General features: G+C 37.5%; 1 protein-coding gene across 1 annotated transcript in view; it reads left to right on the top strand.

Annotated features, from left to right (window-relative positions):
- Positions 1-4,723: 4,723 nt before the first annotated feature.
- LOC122804015 (anterior gradient protein 2-A-like) overlaps positions 4,724-18,191 on the top strand; it is a 58,500-nt gene continuing 45,032 nt past the window's right edge. Inside the window, exons 1-2 of the mRNA XM_044073693.1 lie at positions 4,724-4,845; positions 7,302-7,447. Of these exons, the coding sequence (XP_043929628.1) occupies positions 7,306-7,447 (142 nt within the window). The 5' untranslated portion in view covers positions 4,724-4,845; positions 7,302-7,305. The remainder of the gene's footprint in view (positions 4,846-7,301; positions 7,448-18,191) is intronic.

The raw sequence follows: 18,191 nt of genomic DNA, 5'->3' as shown, positions 1-18,191 counted from the left end.
CATTGATCTGTCACCACAAGGAGATCATGAACTATGGGTGCCATTCCCAACTCTTTTGTCATGTCTGCTATAAATCTAATAAACCATGAGAAATAAGAAAACATCTGAGCCACTCCGAGTTCAGTTTCTCGATAAGCTTGTGAATAAATGACAGGCTATAGCTAGTGATATCTAAATATTAAGGCTGTTGGACGATTAAATTTTTTAAATCAAGATTAATCTAATATTTAAAAAATGACTGTTAATCATACTGTCAAAGGAAAAATATACTTAAAAAATGATCAAAACATGGTAGGTTCAGGTTAAGGCACTTTAATCTTGCAGCAAGAAGACAAAAACGTGCTAATACAGAGTTTGTCTAACTAGAAACAGGAAATACTTTAATTTTTATACACTTTCTAATAAGACGTTGCCTACCAAGCTGACGTAACAAATCACAAGTCTTGTCATCATCATTTACTAATAATTGCTTTCATAAAATTCTGCTGATTTATCAATTTTTGTGAGAAACGTCCTAAGGAAAACAACGTGGCCTTGGCTACCACCGGTTAGATACATGCAATGTTACCATTCAAGGTACTATGGCTAATTCAAGCACAAAGCAAGCAGTTCATTTCTCTAACAATCCTTTGTCTACACTATCTCTAAGCTTCTGCAGCTGCACATGTTCTCATACTTCAAACAGAGCTGATTTTTAAAATCATTACATTTACAGGATATAGCATTGTTCATTCATTCTCTCCTGACCTAGCAGATAAGCACCTGCTTCTCAAGTACATTTCCAAAGGGCATAAACGTGAATATTGCTTTGCTAGCAATTAATAGGTCAGAGGGCATCTTGCAAGTTTCAGAAAGCACACTGCAGTTTCAAAAAGCATCTTTTCAGTCTCAAATGAAACTCAATTTATATATAAAACAGTGCGTATAAAATTGAATGAAACAATTGTTAACTTATTTAGCTTCTAATTAGCATTAAGCATACACACATTAATACATATTTTTCTGACACATACCTTTAATGTTAGCAGCTGCTTGGCTGATCAGGTAGGACAAGGTCTGAACCCATGGGGTGGGTTTGGCATAATAGTCAAGATCTTCACCTCATAATCACAAAGTACAAGGTTTAATTCTGACCCTGGAATATTAGCTATACTTAAAATGACTCTTAAAGGCAGTTAATCTAATATTCACCAATAAACCTATAAATAAAATAGGGGACAAAGATAAAAAACACACAACTTTTAAATATTTCTCTAATTCACTTTAAAGTTAATAGAACAGGTGTTCCATCAAGCTGCATTTTCTGAACATTAAGTATGAAATGCTAATGACTGGCATTACTGACTAGTTATCTGTACTCCTCTCTACTGTTTGGCAACATCTTCAGCACTGCAAGTCTTTCCTTTTTAAAAGGAATGTGCTATTGTTTGATTGCTTTTTCGCTATTGTCCATTTTGGCTGCGACAGCTCCAGGAAGCCTCTCTCATATTGGTTCTACAAACAAGATAATACAAGAGAAGAAATGGGAGCTACCTTATGTCACACCAGAGCAGCAGAACAGATGCAGATGCAGGGCTCAAATTCAAGACTAATTTTTAATCTTTTTCATCTCATGATTAAAAAAATTAATCTCAATTTTCTCAATCCATTAATTACATTAGTTACCATGATTAATCAACAACTAGACTAAATAGACAACCTTTGAAGTCACGCTACTTGAACTTGTGTTTTTTGCTAGTATTATGTCTTCTCCTGTACTTTATAATTTTGGCAGAACTGGAAAAGAACTGGAGAAGATTCAGAGAAACTGGATAAACGGTTGTTGCTTTGTTGCCATTATTACCAAAATATAGGACCAGATTTGTTTGTGGCTGGAGCTTGGTTGCTCTAAACATTGTGAGTAGTGATAGGGACTTGCCATTTTTCTTTTGTGCAACACTGTAACATTGTTCATTATTGTTTTGATTTATTACTGTTTGATTTCTCTTTATGAAGTCAGAGGACCGGAGTGTTGAACTTTTTTGCTCAAATTTTGATTGTCATTTTAAAGATCTGGACAATTAATGTTCACATGTTTCTTGGTTCACTGTCAATAACTGGTATATCAAGCTCTAGTAATCTCAGAAAGCTATTTGCCATTAGATTGTAATGAAGTGTACCTGATTAAGATTTTTGTAAATTCCTCAGGGTCGAAGCACTATTTGAACTTGATCTTGTACTAGGTTGTAATTTACCAGCCTGAAAAATTCCAAAGATGACTTGTTAAGTATATTATCTTTAATCTCTTGTTGTTAATGAGAACCTCAGAATCTTGACAATAATTGGACTGAGACTTTCCAGAAAAGATTGAACACGTCTTGTGATCCAGAATCCTGCATACAAGTAGTTAGGAAAATACTCAAAAATCAAACACATGACCTGACAATAGTTGATACAGGTAATGCATTTAATCTTGCACCCTGTAAGTTCCATGGGTGTTCACTAAAGCTCATTGTTTCATCCCAAATATATTCCACCCAGCAGTGTGAACTTTGGCTGTAGATGACTGTCACTGTTGGGTGACACCCCGACACCATGTACAAAAATGGGAAAAGGGATTATGGATGGATGGATGGATGGATGGATGGATGGATGAACGACTGGATATTCCATTAAGAGCTTGTGCTTTATTAGGTCAGTCTTACCCAAAAGAGAAAAAAAAACAAGTATGTGTGTTGCATTCACAGGCAGAAAAATACTTTCTGGTTTATTGGGTAGGCTGGACAAAAAGCAGTCATCAAAGTGGAATACCTTTAACTATTGATCTGAAGCTACTAAAGTCTATCTCACCTAATCCACCACAGATGAGTTTACTGCTGCCAGTAGATCATCATAAAAGTATTTAATTAAATATAGACATGCAAGACATATTTTTAAAGGCAGATGCACCTCACAGTGCTGGAATCTGCTTCTGCACTCCTGATCTCTAGATACACTACTTCCAAAGTCAAAGCAAATTAGAGGAAAGGGAATAAGTGTACTTCCTTTTGAGTTTGTGGTGAGAAGTTTCTCTCTGTCTCTCTGTATCTGCATATAAATATTTATATATGTGTATAGATATATATAAAATACATATAAACATCAAGAACCACATTTCAGGGGGTGCAGCTATCAAAAACATTTTAAACGTGAATGTTTTTTAATGCTCAGCTGTCAGGGCAGTAGGAACATGAGGTTAGTAGATTAGGCATAGTAAATATTATCTCTTTGATAATTCAAAGTAGACCCAACAAGAAAACTGCCTTCTTCCAGGAGATGTGTGACTGATAAACAGCATAGAGTTCATCAAGACTTAGTTTGTTTTCAAGTAAGTTTTACATTTCAACCCAAGAACTATCTTTCTTAGGCTGTGGCGCTCATGGTTATACAATGTCTTACACAAGTAGCTGAGGTGGGATGTATCTGTGATGGTGCAGAGTTTAATTCCCTCAGCTTCCATCTGCCTGCTGTGTAACCTTACAGTGCTCCTGGGCAGAGTCTGAAAAAGTCCATGTGGACCAGTATACTGCCCCAGTTAACAAAGACAAATAAATAAGACTAAATGGAGTGACCTGAAGAAGTGCTAAAGTGATGGTGTTGTTATACACCACCACTAAAGCCTCAGAGTCAACAGTAGTACATGAAAGAGGGAGCTGGCTGAGTACAGGATGAAGGCCACTGCTTGTTACTGTACTTAAACTGATGTGTACTTGCAACTCAATTGTGTGACCAAGTCAAAGAGCTCCAAGTGGAGACATTCATAGTGAAAACTCTGAATATCAATCAAATGTGTATCCCCTTTTTTAAGCAGACATGAACGGCAGCCTTTTTTTTAAAAAGGAGACTGTACTGCAAGAAAAGTTCTTTCTTTGTCACTGATGATGGAATGGACAAACATAGGGAAGAATAGTTATAGAGAAACATCCATGATGTTCTAGCAACTCTTTAGCAGTCAGTTCCTTGTATATTAATAGTAGTGTTGCACAATGCCGCTGCTTTTCTAGGGTTACAACTGTTTTGTCTGCAAAAGAAAAATTATGCATACACTTAAGCTGCACTTGTAATCGTAGCACTAGTGTTGTTTTATATCACTGTTAAAAAGCTACAGTGAGGGGAACATTTGCAAAGTGTATAGCTCCAGTCTATCATCCACTAAGCTCTATCAGTGAAAAAGGGAATGTTTGAATAGCAGCAAGATCTTAAGGTTTTGAAACGTGGTCCAGAAAATAATTCATGGAATGTCTTAGCTGGTGTACTTATTTAATGCCATTCAGGTGTGACTTGGGTATTTTCAGCATATTTGTAACACTGTGAATTAGGTACTTTGGCATTAAAATGAAGAGGTAAAACTAATCGATAAAACAATACTGGCTAAATACATTTGAACCAGAGTTGCATTTAAATGCACTTTCAGAACACAATGTTGTTTACAGCCAAACTGGTTAGAGTGTTATGGAATGCTTATTCTCCAATAAACACATTAAATGAAGAGACTGTGTGTAAACAATGTCCCCTGATGTCGCTTATTGTAATGGAATACAGGATGACAGGTACCCTGTGTGCATCTGAAAACAAAATGACCTTTTAACTCATCAAGGTGCAGACTTTGAGCTGAATAAGCAGTTAGCCTCAGAAATACTTTTGGTGTGGTAAGCACAGGATATCCTGGAGGTAGGAGATTATCTAAGCTCAATGTGTAATTTCCACTCCCACTACTGAGACTATAAAAACTCACAATGCAGGCTTGTAACAGGTGCTTGGAGCAGCTAGAAAACGCAGACAGATTCCTTGTGTTTTTTTCTGTCCTGAACTCCTCACTACAGCAAGGTAAGAAAACATCTGCAGGGGTACTTTATTTTTTCTTTGAATTCATGTAATAAGTAGACCTACAGGGAAATTGTCTTTCAAAGAAAATATCTAATGAAAAAAGCTGGAAAATTCCTGTCACAGAGACTCCCCATGCTTTGGAACAAAATTTCTAACTACATTAGGCAGAGCCCCTCACTAACACTCTTTAAGAGAAGCCTTGACGAGTGGATGGGTAACAGAAAGTACACCCCTAGGATCACTTCATTGGCTCTGCTTGACAGAGGCTCAGTTAATTAATCAATGGGGTATTATAATATATATATATATATAGATATATATATATATATATATATATATATATATATAGATATAGATAGATATAGATATAGATATATATAGATATAGATATAGATATAGATATATATAGATATAGATATAGATATATATAGATATATATATATATATATATATATAGATAGATATATAAATAAACATGCACATACATATACATACCACAACATACTCCATTTAACCAACTAGTTTTCATTTCTGGAGATGGAATTTTATATGTTTTGTTTTTGTTTTAATTTTGTAATTACAAAGATTGTATGAGGAAACAGCAAGTTCAAAATGTGAGAAAGTGATTGCTCACACTTTTGTCCATTATTCTGAAATAAAAAGGTTATATAGCTTCCATTTTATGGACAGTTATGTCAACTTCTGTACTCGCAATATTCTGCCCTTGTGTTTTGTTTTAAAATTATTCACATTTTGTTAAAAATGTGGGAAGCAAAATGTATTATGCTTTCTTTTATTTATAAACAAAAAGTTGAATATTCATATGCATGAAGCAGTACTCATTATATGAAGATTTGCATGCGGAACAGCTTTTATGCTATTAGTGCTTTTTAAATATTCACTTTTATTTGTTAGATATAAAGAAAACTGATTTTTCTGTTTTTCTTTGTCAGCCTGCCTACTCATAAAAAGGATTTATTGTATAAAAAGTAATTTGTGGACACTTTGAGCATGTTCATATATCATGGTGTTTGCAGTATAAATATGCTATCTGACATGGGATATGGTCTGTACTGCTGCTAGAATTTAAAATAATTTGATGAATCTGACTTATTTGTGATAAATTTGAGTCAGAGTTGGTAAATTGGTGAGAAAGTACATAAAGATGTTATTAGAGTAGCTTTTCTCCAAGTGTCTCCCTCTAATCTTAAAGCTTTCCTTTTCATGAACTTGTTAATCATGATCTGCACCAAAACATTCACTTCCTCTTTTGTTCTCCAGATGTTGTTTTGTATATTTGTTTTCCTTATTACTCAAAAATTTACTTGGTTATGCTGAAGTCTCTATCTGAAATTTAGACCTCCATTATTTTATATTCCCTGTCTTTTTCTTTTTTTGTAAACCTAGCTATTCCATTGCACATCAATCTGTTAGGACGTCATATACTCCAACCATAACACAGCACGCAGTTCATTTCAGGTATTCAGATACAATACAGCAGCTTAGGTCTCATCAGTGTATGCATTCCCAAATGAATAGCCAGTTATGGTGTGCTCTCCAGTCTGTTTTCTCCTATGTTTTAAAAGCTATCCATACAGCACCATCCACTCCAACTGTGCATATACCCAGAACACTTACTATGCTGTTTTTTCTTCTTAATCCAGTTACTTTAGTCAAGTGTAGATTGGCTCAGTACTACAGAAGTCCATCCATCCATTTTCTGACCCACTTGTCATGATTAAGGTTGAGGTAGTAACAAGCTGAGGGAAGGCCAGATGTCCCTATCCTCATCAATGGTCTTCTGTTCATTCTGTGGAAGCTGTAGTGAATCTCAAGCAAGCTGAGAGATATAGTCCCTCCAGAACATCTTGGGTGTGTTCTGAGGCATTCGCCCTGTGGATTTTGCCTGGTAAACCTCCCATGAGAGGTACTCAGAAGGAACCTTCAGTAGATGCCTTACAGAATGGGTCATGGAATGGACATGATCATAGATACCCGTTAAATAGCCCTGCTCTGCACCTTGTAATGGCAAGAACCTGATACTTCTCCCTCTAGATGCTGCCTCTTATCACTTCCCAGCTGCCACCTTTTGCTTACCTACTCAGCATTCCCTACCTTCATCGTTCTACTTCCTTGGATCTAATTTTCACATTTCCAGCTTCAGTGCATTGCCTTCAGGCATGCTTCTGAGACAGTTACACCTGCTGTTTTCTTTTTATAGCAGTCTTTTGACTGTATAGTTTCTCCTTTCATTCATGATGTCAGCCTATTCAGTTAAATGAATTAAGAGAAGTAAAACCAAAAGCCCTGTAAGGTATAATTGCCACGCTTGTGCTACTTATCTTACTTGCTAGCTGTGACTTAACTTCATTCAAGTAAATCCTACATTGGAAATGCAAATGTAAATGGCATTTTATTCTTCCAGTTCCTATAATGAATGTATTAATTTTCTTTAGGAAAATGAAGCCAGTTGTGCTCCTCATAATGATGCTTTCAGCTGTAGGATTGGATGCCACTGTAACAAAGAAAGCAGAAACAAAGGAAGCCCAAGACAAGCACACAACTCCAACCCCGAATAAAGAGCCTCAAACTCTCTCCAGAGGTAAGACTTCACTAATGTCTGCAAATGAAGTTCATTAGACATAAATGTTTTAAATAATATCAGTGACTTTGCTGGTGGTATACTCCACCTTGGGTGAAAGATTAGAACACCAGAAATCTAACTCCAACATCAAAGTATAGCTAAGGTGGGGTGACAGAGACAACTGCGCCGGGCATAAAGTGATGGAGGTGTGATCAGCTGATCCCGATTGTTAAAAGCCGGTTTCCCATTTGCAGTCAAACCTGAGCACTGTAGCCTGCCAGGTGTGGTCTGCTACATTGTAGTAAGGAGTTTACACAGTTTTTTTTAACTAAAATAATTTTATTTATTTATTTATTTATTTTTTTTATTATTATTATTTTTTTTATAAAATAAGTTTAAGGAGGGTTGGGACAGGGCACAGAAACAAGATCTCAATGGCTAGAGCAAGGATGGTGCATGTTGAGCATCTGGCTACCTGGCTGGTGTGCCAGTAGAAGGAGCATCCATTTTTTTTTTACTGTTTAATGGAGAAGCTGTGGGGTGTACAGTGAAGTACTTTTTTGTTTTGTGTTATAAGATATCACTTGGTGGTCTAACAAAAATTCCCTAAAAGATAAACAGGAACTCACTAAACAGAATGCATCTAAAGATTAGGGGAGCCAAAGTTTGGTAGTGCTTTTCTGACATATATACAAAGATACATTATCCCGTGTCTATATGTGTGTGTGAGCCTGTGTGTATGTCAATATTTTGAATGTGGCCTCTTTGATATTTTGCCCCTCTGCCTCAGCTCGCACAACTGGACCCTCATGGCTTTAGACCTCAGAAAAACCCAGTTATCAGTTTTCTCTGCCTTTACCTCTGCCTTTACACCTGTCCTCATGAACAATATTTTTCTTGGCCTTGTCACTGTCTGAACGGTCAAAAGAATGGATATCCATAAAATAGCCAACAACCAAGGACAAGAAAATATATCATAATCCCTTCAGTAAATATTAATAACACACAACAATAAAGAGCATTATCAAAACATCCGCTCCATTGAATATAATCATTAATTTCATTCTGTTGTGTTTATTTAGACATTGGTATCCATCATGTCCATTCATAATCAAACTATACTTTATTATTTTGTATCTCTAAAGAAGCATACACCTCTGATTTGGTAGAATCTGATCCCCTTCAATGTAGGGTTGCCACCTATGCATCCTTCCATTTCCTGGCAAATAATCCATGGCCCCTTCTTAATGGCCTCAGGGTAGCCAAACCCCCTTTAGCAAGCCACACACAGAAGTACCAGTTTTACCATATACAGTGACTGCATGGACAGCCTTACAGAGTATTGATCCCCAGGCAAAGTATTCCATGTCAATCCCCTATCCCCACTGTTTACTATCACACTGGCACTCATCCCAGTGCCCCCATTTTTCTTCTTTACTTTCCTTCCCTTACTATCCAGAGTAGTGTTGTTTTGTTTTCTCACACCTTGTCTTACTGGTCAGCTTTTTCCTACATGCTTGCAAAATATCCTAACTGGCCAAGACTGTAAATATAATAAATGTAGAGGGAAGAATTATGATTGGCGTCTGTGGGACACGAAGTCCCAAAAAGCTGTGGGATTCTAACTGCTATGATGTGCATTTTAGAACTTTTTCCCCACAGCCATTGGTCAAATGATGGCCTGAACATAAATGCCATGACTAAGGAAAGAAACTTTTTTTTTTTTTTTCCAAGAAAGAAATAGGTTATGTCAAAGGCTTAATATTCAAGGCTGATGACACAGTAGAGACCACAGAACTGAGTAGTAGTTATCCCTAAACCAAGAGTAAAATGTTTTTCAGGGCACATACATCATATCTGGGAAGACTGCCTCCCTCCCACCCCACCCCCCAAATACAAACAAAAGAGCAATTTTCACTGTACCCTTGTGGTGTTAAATTGGGATCGAAATGAAAGGACAAATAAGTATAATCATATATTTCAAGTTGCTGCTGTCATACATCTACACAGCATGCCTTCTCAGCCCTAATCCCAAAAGGCAGACAGCATCTATATACCACTCTGAAGTCAAACTAGGATGAAAGGGAAACAAACAGCACACACCATATTTCAGACTATTGTGGTCAGCTGTACTTATGCAGAATTCTTCCTTTACCCTACCCACAAAAGTTATCCATATGTATATAAATCTTATTTCAGCTGTGATAAAAAAATGAAAAAAAAAGCACTTGCAATAATTCTTCCAACTTGTTATTCCTACACAGGACACCGGTCCCAGACAGGGTATAGTGACATTCTATGCATACCTATGAGCTGTAATTGTAAAAAACCACTCAGTTCCCAGCTAACACAAAAGCTTTGGTTACCTACTACACATACCCCTCTCAAATCTGACTGTGAGAAAAATTAAAGAAATAATGAGAAAAGTATCCCCAGCTCCAACAGCTGGGGCCCAGGGCTGAAGACCCTACTAAGTCACTTATACAGCCAGAAATAATAGCTCCCAGATGCTCTCGTGTTCTGGAATGCATTTTACGACTTATTTTTCTCTATCCAAGACATTTATGTATGTATCCACCAATATTATTTTAACATACACATATTAGTATTACCTCTGATAAGCCAGATGTATAACAAGAGAGATACACACACACACACACACACACACACATATATATATATATATATATATATATATATATATATATATATATATATACGCACACACACACACACACACACACACACACACACACACACACACACACACACACACACACATAACATGCTTTCTACAGGAAAAATGGAAAAACATCAATTCATCTATGGGATGTCTTTGGAGTGTTGGAGAAAATGAGACCACCTGAATAAAACCTACACAGTGGCAGGATGGACATGCAGATGTCGCAAATGTGCAGCCACAGCCAAGAGCATAGGGAGACAGGAGCTGTAAGATTGTAACATTGATCACTGTGCCACTGTACCAATGATGTGTTCCTTTCTCCAAACGTCTTGCCCAGGCCACTAAAAATAGTCACTTGCATGCAATACTGATATTTGGCAAAGATGGTAAGTGGAAGAAATTATGGTCAACTTGTTGTTCTTATATCTACTTCCACCACCCCTCCCCCACATATACACATACGCATAAACCACAATAAGAATTATTTTTACACTGCATTTGAAAGCAAGTAGGAAATCCAGGTGAAACAGTATACATTTTAAGAAACATACTTCAGAAATGTGTTAGCTCTAAGAAGGATTCAAAATATCTTTCAAGTACTGTTCATAACTGGATTTCTTGACAGAAACCCTGACTGTCTAGAAAATTTCCTGAGAGGTGGCAACCCTATCTTCATGCATTTTCTCTATCAAGAGCTGAGTTGCTTTCTACAGTGTCAGAGGTCAAACATTTTCCGTTTCTTCATTATTGTTTCTAATCTCTAACACTGTAATGGAAAACAGCTAACTAGTCACCTCATATGTTTCCTGATATTCACCCAAACCCCAAAATAGTTCACTTCAGTCTGTCCCCAAAAAACTTCCTTAATGATCTTTTTGGACCCAAATTTTAAAACTTAAACCCTTTACACCTCCACAAATGGGGCACAATCTCCTACTTAGCATTGAGTATTGACACCCATATAGATTTTGCCTAGACGTGCAGGTGTATAAAAGTCCTTGAACAAGCATTTACAGGTGATGATTCTAATCACTGGGGACCTTAAATGTTGCAAAGTTATAAACCATCTAGTGGCTTCAATTGCTATGTTTAAAAGCATTCCCAACTTTTCTTTTGTGCCAGAATCACTCCCCTTCTTAACAGTCTTAAGGCTTTAAAAGATCTTGAGACCAAGACCCTAGTCAAAAAATAATCAAATCAGCTCTGACCTCAGTTAGCATTTTCATTATATCTGCCACAAATACTTGTGGGTTAGTCACCCAATTTGTTAGTTTTATGTATACTTGTAAATGAGCATACAAAATGTGTAGCTTGGGATGTATCTCATAACAGACCCTACCTTCCTGCTAGCTCAATACTCAGCAATGGATCACTGTTTGATAGTAATACCATGTCCTTATCTCCTGTCTCATCCACTGCCAAAAAGGGACTGAATAACAACATCTCTGAATATACCCCCTTTTGGTAGCAAATCATCATAGACCTACATGGAGCCCTTTAATCATGAGGTCCTAAATGTCCAGTGGTGATAGGGGGTGAGTTGGATGGTTTCCCCCAAAGAACCTGCCCCAGCCCCAGCAGTTGATCCCTGGGGCTTCCTCATTTATATTTTCAATCATTTTTTCCATATAGAGAAATAGGTTGACATTTGCAAACACATAAAAGCTGCCACATGTGGCCTGCTAGTACCTTAATAGGTCGGGTATCCCAAGGCCCTCTTCCTCTGTAGGAATTATTATCTTATTCCATGCATCCCTAGGTCTGTCCTCTTCCCCAAAAAAGCTTGTCATTATATTGTGCAATTATTTTATAATCAGTACCAGTAGTGTAGACCATAATACCTGGGCTACATATAATTAATGAAGCAAAAACAGTTGGAATGCTTGCTTTTTGGTCAATCTCCAGTACCAGGTTACTCCACTTTTGTATCTACTTCCTAAAAGTATTTTGCAGTTCCTCAATATTTAATCTCTGAGTTGCCTCACAGTTTTCAGTAAACCACATCACAAGGTACTTTAACTATTCCTGCCCCACCAAGAATGTAGGTAACTTGTTCTTTGAGGTGGTACAAGTACCTGACAGTGTATGACTATCACATTAGTTTTAGCTAGATTGATTTTATAACTTGAAATTGTCTTGAAATTTTGCAAGATATTGATTAATCATTGCATATTGTTTTCTGGGTTTGTCAGCATCAGTAATATCTCATCTGCAAACAGGTACAGCTTCAGCTGAAGAGAACCTCATTCCCACATCCTGAATGATTTATGATCATGTTCTTTCTGCTTATGATTCCAGGTAGATTGCAAAAAGCAATGGGGGACAGTGGACATTCCTGGTGAGTGCCCATGGATATCTGAAAATTATCAGACACAGTTGAGGCTATCTTCACTTGTGCCTGTGCCCCTCCACCCTGTATATACCTGGTAATAAAGAGGTAAAGCCCTGGGGAATCCCCATCCTGGTCATGATGCAAAAAAAGGTATCCTCACTTGACCCTACTGAATGCTTTTTATGCATCAAGGCTTAGTTGGAGCAGCGGGCTACCATTTTTTTTTCTGCTGCCTGCCAAATAAGATTAGTTCTTATTAAATTGTCAAATTTTCTCCTCCCTAGGACAAAATCACATTGATCAGGATAAATCAGCATCAACAATAATGGGGTCACCCTTTTGGCCAATATGCACATAAAAACCTTATAATTGTGGATTACAACTGAAATTGGCCCATATGAATTAGGCTAATGTGGGGCTTTACCTTGTTTCAGCATAACTGATACCATTGCCTACATCACTTGTTTTCCTATCCAATAAAAAAACAAACTTCATTAAGGCTGCCTGATGACTTCCCTCTCCCATTTCTGTATCGTCTCAAGTTCTACCATCATGATTTCAACAAGCAAGACCTAGCCTTGAGCTGGACTCAGCCTTGGAAGGTTCAAACCATAAAAATACTGCTCTTTTTGTTTATCCCTGGTGTCATAAGCCTATGTTGTTGGTAGATTCTAGTGTACAACTCTCAAAAAGTCCTTAAAACATACCTTGGATTCCAAATAACTGCCCCTGAGTTCAAGTCCCGGATCTTCAATATCCTTTCAATTTTATGTTACCTTAAATAGGCTGCTAAATAATTATTGTTCCTTGAGGAGGCAGTTACAGAAGTAAACTGCAATGCTGCCCTCTAACATACCTCTCTAGCATCTAAAAATGCTGAACTTACATTTTTGCTCAAGTTAATAGATCTTTCTGGTTTTGATTTAGTGAATCCATCGTCACCTGAAATCCCTAATTAATTCTCTCTTTATTTTTAGTTTTCTAAAATTGTAATTTAATCCCATGTGTGATTACTTTGCCCCAAAAGTCTAATTTCAACTTGTTCATTTTCCGATGTCCTCCCCTACATCCCGGCAGAACATTTTCTGCATTGGTTCTTGGACCCATATTCTGAATTTGGGATTTTCTAGTATAACTATGGGAAAATGACAACTCTTTGTTAGCACTTTGTCTTCTATAACGTGACATTTTAATTTCAGGAGAGTATGGTCTGAGAGTAATGAATGCCTTCATGGCATATGTTTGTTCTGACAATATTATATATATATATATATATATATATATATATATATATATATATATATGGGTCTACCTGAGAACACCGACAGATCGAAACGCTGATGAATAGAACACCGACACCGGAAGACCGGCAATGGAAATAACCGAGAGTTCGAAATCCCAACGCTGAAAATACTGACATGCAAAATGAGCACGACTGTGTAAGTATGCGATAGTGACAGACTTTAGGGTTAGGGTGCGAGTAAGGTAAGTGTGCATTAGTGACGGACTGTAGGGTGTGGGTGCGGGTAAGGTAAGTGTGTGATAGTGATGGACCTTAGGGTTAGTGTTAAGGTTAGTGCATAGACAGTTGTGTATGTAAGGTTTAGTGTAGGTTTGTAAGGTTTTTGGTGTGCTTGTGTTGTGTGTGTGCTGTGAGTCGGTGTTATGGTGTTCGTTAATATGGACTGTCAGTATTGTGTGGTTTCGGTGTTTTGGCTGTCTGGTTTGTGGTGTGTCAGTGTAGTGTAGTGTAGGGGATATATATATATATATATATATATATATATATATATATATATATATATATATATATATATATATATATATATATAGTTTACTGGGGTTTATATTATAACCGCAAAGCCTCACTTACGTGAATATAGAAATGTTGACACATATTGAGCGAACCGCGAAAACACCGAACGTCCTGAAGCACGAAATTCAAAATGTCGAATCAGCATAGTTGGCCAACCCCACAGCCCGCTACGTACTACCTACCCAAACAAAATAAATAATCCACATACATGCAATTAACAAAACCGTACTTCTAACCCTAAACTAAACCTTACATATACTACTATATATGCACTTACCTTAACCCGCACCCTAACCCTAAGGTCCATAACTATTGCACACTTACCTTAAGGAGCTGTACCAGAGAAGGGCCAACTATGACGATTCGACATTTTGAATTTCACGCTTCAGGACGTTTGGTGTTTTTGCGGTCCGCTCAATGTGTGTCAACGTTTCTGTATTTGCGTAACTGAGGTTTCGTGGTTGTAATAGGTAACTGGTTTACTGTGGTAAAGTCATAGCAGACTCGATAGAATCCACTTTAGATGAAGTCTGGAAGCCGAACAGTGACCATGTCAAACCTGACATTGTCAAAGTACAAATCTCGCCCCTATCTTGACTCATGTTAAAGCCCGTTCCGAGGTCAAAGTCGAGTCGTATTTCGACAATGTCAGAATTTGACATTGTCACTTTCAGGGAAGTGGGTCGATGACCCCATCATCCGACCGGGTCCACTTCAACTTTGCCATAGTAAACCTATAAATATCAATCTGGGATCAGAATATGTATTTCTCAAAAAAGAAAATGTATCCTTGGTCAGCCTTCATTATGCGCCACTTCCTATGTATGCCAGTCCCATATTTTTCAGATAGGTTTGTATTTGTTTCACAACTTTTGGGATTCTTACCTGCCTAGGGCCTACACTTATATATCTTTTGCAGGTTATTTGGTTCCAGTTTCATGCATATATAGTACAATTCTGGGCAAAGTCAATCAGAGCTGTCACGTTTTTGTTTTTTTTTTAAACAGAGAAATTTGCTTCTGGTGGAAGATAAATGGAGGCCAATGTTATCATTTATAACCCCCTCCCCAGCTTCTCTTCATCACCATGAGTAGGCCTTAACCATATTCTGGTCCTTTGGAAGTTTAAATTAGCTTTCTGCAAAACGGTCAGTCTCCCCCCTCCTTTTCTCCTTTTCTCACCTAGGTAGTCACTACTAGCTAACACCTTAAAACCAATTTTCTTGAGCCAAATATTATGCTGAGGAGTCAGGTGCCTCTCTTGCAATGCTGCAAAGTCAACTTGATGTCTTTTAATTAACAATAGGGTCATGTCCCTCTTGATGGGGCTGTTAAAACTATTGTGATTCCAGCTAAGTAATTTAAATGAATTCATCATCTTTCCCTATAGTTGCTAACATGGTGAAGAACCCCTCTCCCCATTAAGTACAGCCTTATAAAATGCTGCAATATTTGCAATATAGCTGCTCTTGACAAAGACAAATTATACATCTCTTAATGCAGAGTTGTCTTAGTTTTTTTCAGCTTTCTGATAATGATTGGGCATACAATTTAACAATGCCCTACTAACTTTTCTTAATGCCTTCAAAACATAAAAGTAACATAACAAACAACGTTTAATATATTTACAAAAGTTAATTCACTTCCATGGAGAGAGCCACTGCTCTTTTTATGTGGTACCCTTGCTTCCTGGTCACATTAATCATTGACTCTATACTAGCCAATCAGAACAAATGGATAATGTGTGACTACATTGTCCATCCCTTGTCAAGCTTCACATGTCAGAATGTCTAAAAGCACCCCTGTTATCACTACAAATAAAGTAGCCAACACAAGAGATTTTTCTCTTTCAGCAATGGTACAGTTGTTGACTTACTTTATTGCATTATATTTATTACCAATAGCTTTAGAGACAAAAAACAAGAATACCCATATTTACTTTGCTAGCTCCTGTATTGAAAACATTGGACCCTCTGTCTTAAGCCCTAACATGTCTCAAATGCCATGTGATTTGGCGGGTGGTCTTGGGCACCCCATACTCCCCACTGGAATGGTGGTCCTGGACACTCCCATACGCCACAAAGGAACACTTTGAAATTCTGTACTCATACCTTTTACCTTTCAGTTTCAGTTTCAGTTTCTTTTCAGTCACTCTATAAGCTCTTCCTTTTAAGATTTTTTTTGTCTCTAAAAAGCAGGAAGGGATGTCCAAGGCTGACAGATGGGGTTGCCTGAACAGCTCAACCTCTTTGGTTCTCACGCTCTGCCTCCACTTCCTCCTAGCCTGGATAGTCAGTGAGTACATTTTCTGGGTTAGCAGGAAGTGCATGAAGTGCTTGATTTGGGTCCTTAAAGTTTCTTGCCCCATTTTTAAATGTTATCCTGCAAGTCACTCCGTATAAAAGTCAAAATCTAATGTTATTCGCCCTGCATGTCCTGAGTACAGGCAGGAATAAGGCTCTTTCTTTCTGAGAACTAAAAAGTCATGATCCATGAACCCCCTATTATTTTCCACTTTTAAAATTGTCTGTGGTCTCCATACTTTCACCTGAATTTTTTCTTTAAGGGCATTGGTCTCCAAGCACACCAAAATGGCCCTAAGAGCACTCCTGCTGTCTGGTTGCATCTGCCACAGTCCTTTGTGGGATATTTTAATTTTTATACTACTATTTGGTATATCTGTCCAAACAGAGGTGACATTTGATAAATTGAAGGCAATCTTTTCTGCAGGCCCTCAGTTATCCCATGTGTATAATTACATATTCTTGTCCACCATAGATTGTGACAAGCCTGAATGCTGGCTCTGTTCCATTTTTCTGAGCCTATTGTAATTTTTTGTCATGTAATTCTGTATAGTTGTATTGCCTTCTTTTATTTCTTCTAAAATTAGTTGTAGAGGTGCCTGTTCTTCCTACAAACAATCTATTTACCCTGTCGTTCCTGCCATGGCCACTATGGAGTTGTTGATCAGCTTGAGTTGCTCCTGAGAAATGGTTGGCTTCAGCAAACTATCTCAAATTTTAATTCTTTTCCACGTGTGAAATATATCAGCTGATTGTCCTTAAAAGATCAAGAGCCAGCTGTTAGGGAATGCAATTGATTTAACATAGTTATAGTGACCCTGTGTCAGAGCTGTACTTTCACACAGTCTAGCCACAAGCTGTTATACCAGACGTTCCCACACCAGGTACATTTTGGCACATTTTTCATGCCAAAATTCCTGAGTTTATACCTTTTGCTGTCTGCAAAAAGGCCATTTGTTTGAACATATTTTTCCCAATTTTAGAAAGACCATTCCTGTGGTGTGAGCTGTACACATACATGTTGGAGCAAATCTGTTACTTAAAGTGAAAGTAGTCCTAGTGTATGTGCTAGGAGTCTTTGTGTGTGTTTGTGTTTTTTTTTCTTTCACAAACATGGTGACCTTGGACAGCTCCTGCATACCACTGCTGCTGTTGCCACATTTGTACCATATACCATAGATAGTTCCACCAATTAAGCAACTATGCAGGGAGATAGACCTTGAGGAGAACTTGGTGGCCTTTCAGAAGTTTACACACCAGGAAGGATGGGACAGGATCCTCTCAGCTCAGGTAACTGGGAAGCCTTTAAAAGCCTTCATTTACATGGAAGGGACTGAATAGCAAGACCATGAAAACATGAAAAAGACACTGTCATCTCAAGCTGGTGTCACCTCTGAGGCATAACAACAGAAGACTCATAACGGGACATTTTTTAACAAAAAAGTATGATCTTAATTATGTGACTTAAAATATGTTCTTAAACTACAATTAGACCATGAAGATCAGGGTTCTATATTATAACATCGAAGTCTTACAACTTTGAATGTTATAATATCGAACCCTTTTCAGCGAACGCTGGAAATAGTGAAGCTGCAGAACACCAAATACTTTCCTAGGGAAAATATTCAG

Source organism: Protopterus annectens, chromosome 6.part0 (genome assembly GCF_019279795.1).
Source record: "Protopterus annectens isolate FY-2018-M chromosome 6.part0, PAN1.0, whole genome shotgun sequence".
NCBI lineage: Eukaryota > Metazoa > Chordata > Ceratodontiformes > Protopteridae > Protopterus > Protopterus annectens.
This window is presented reverse-complemented; position numbering and strand designations above follow the sequence as displayed.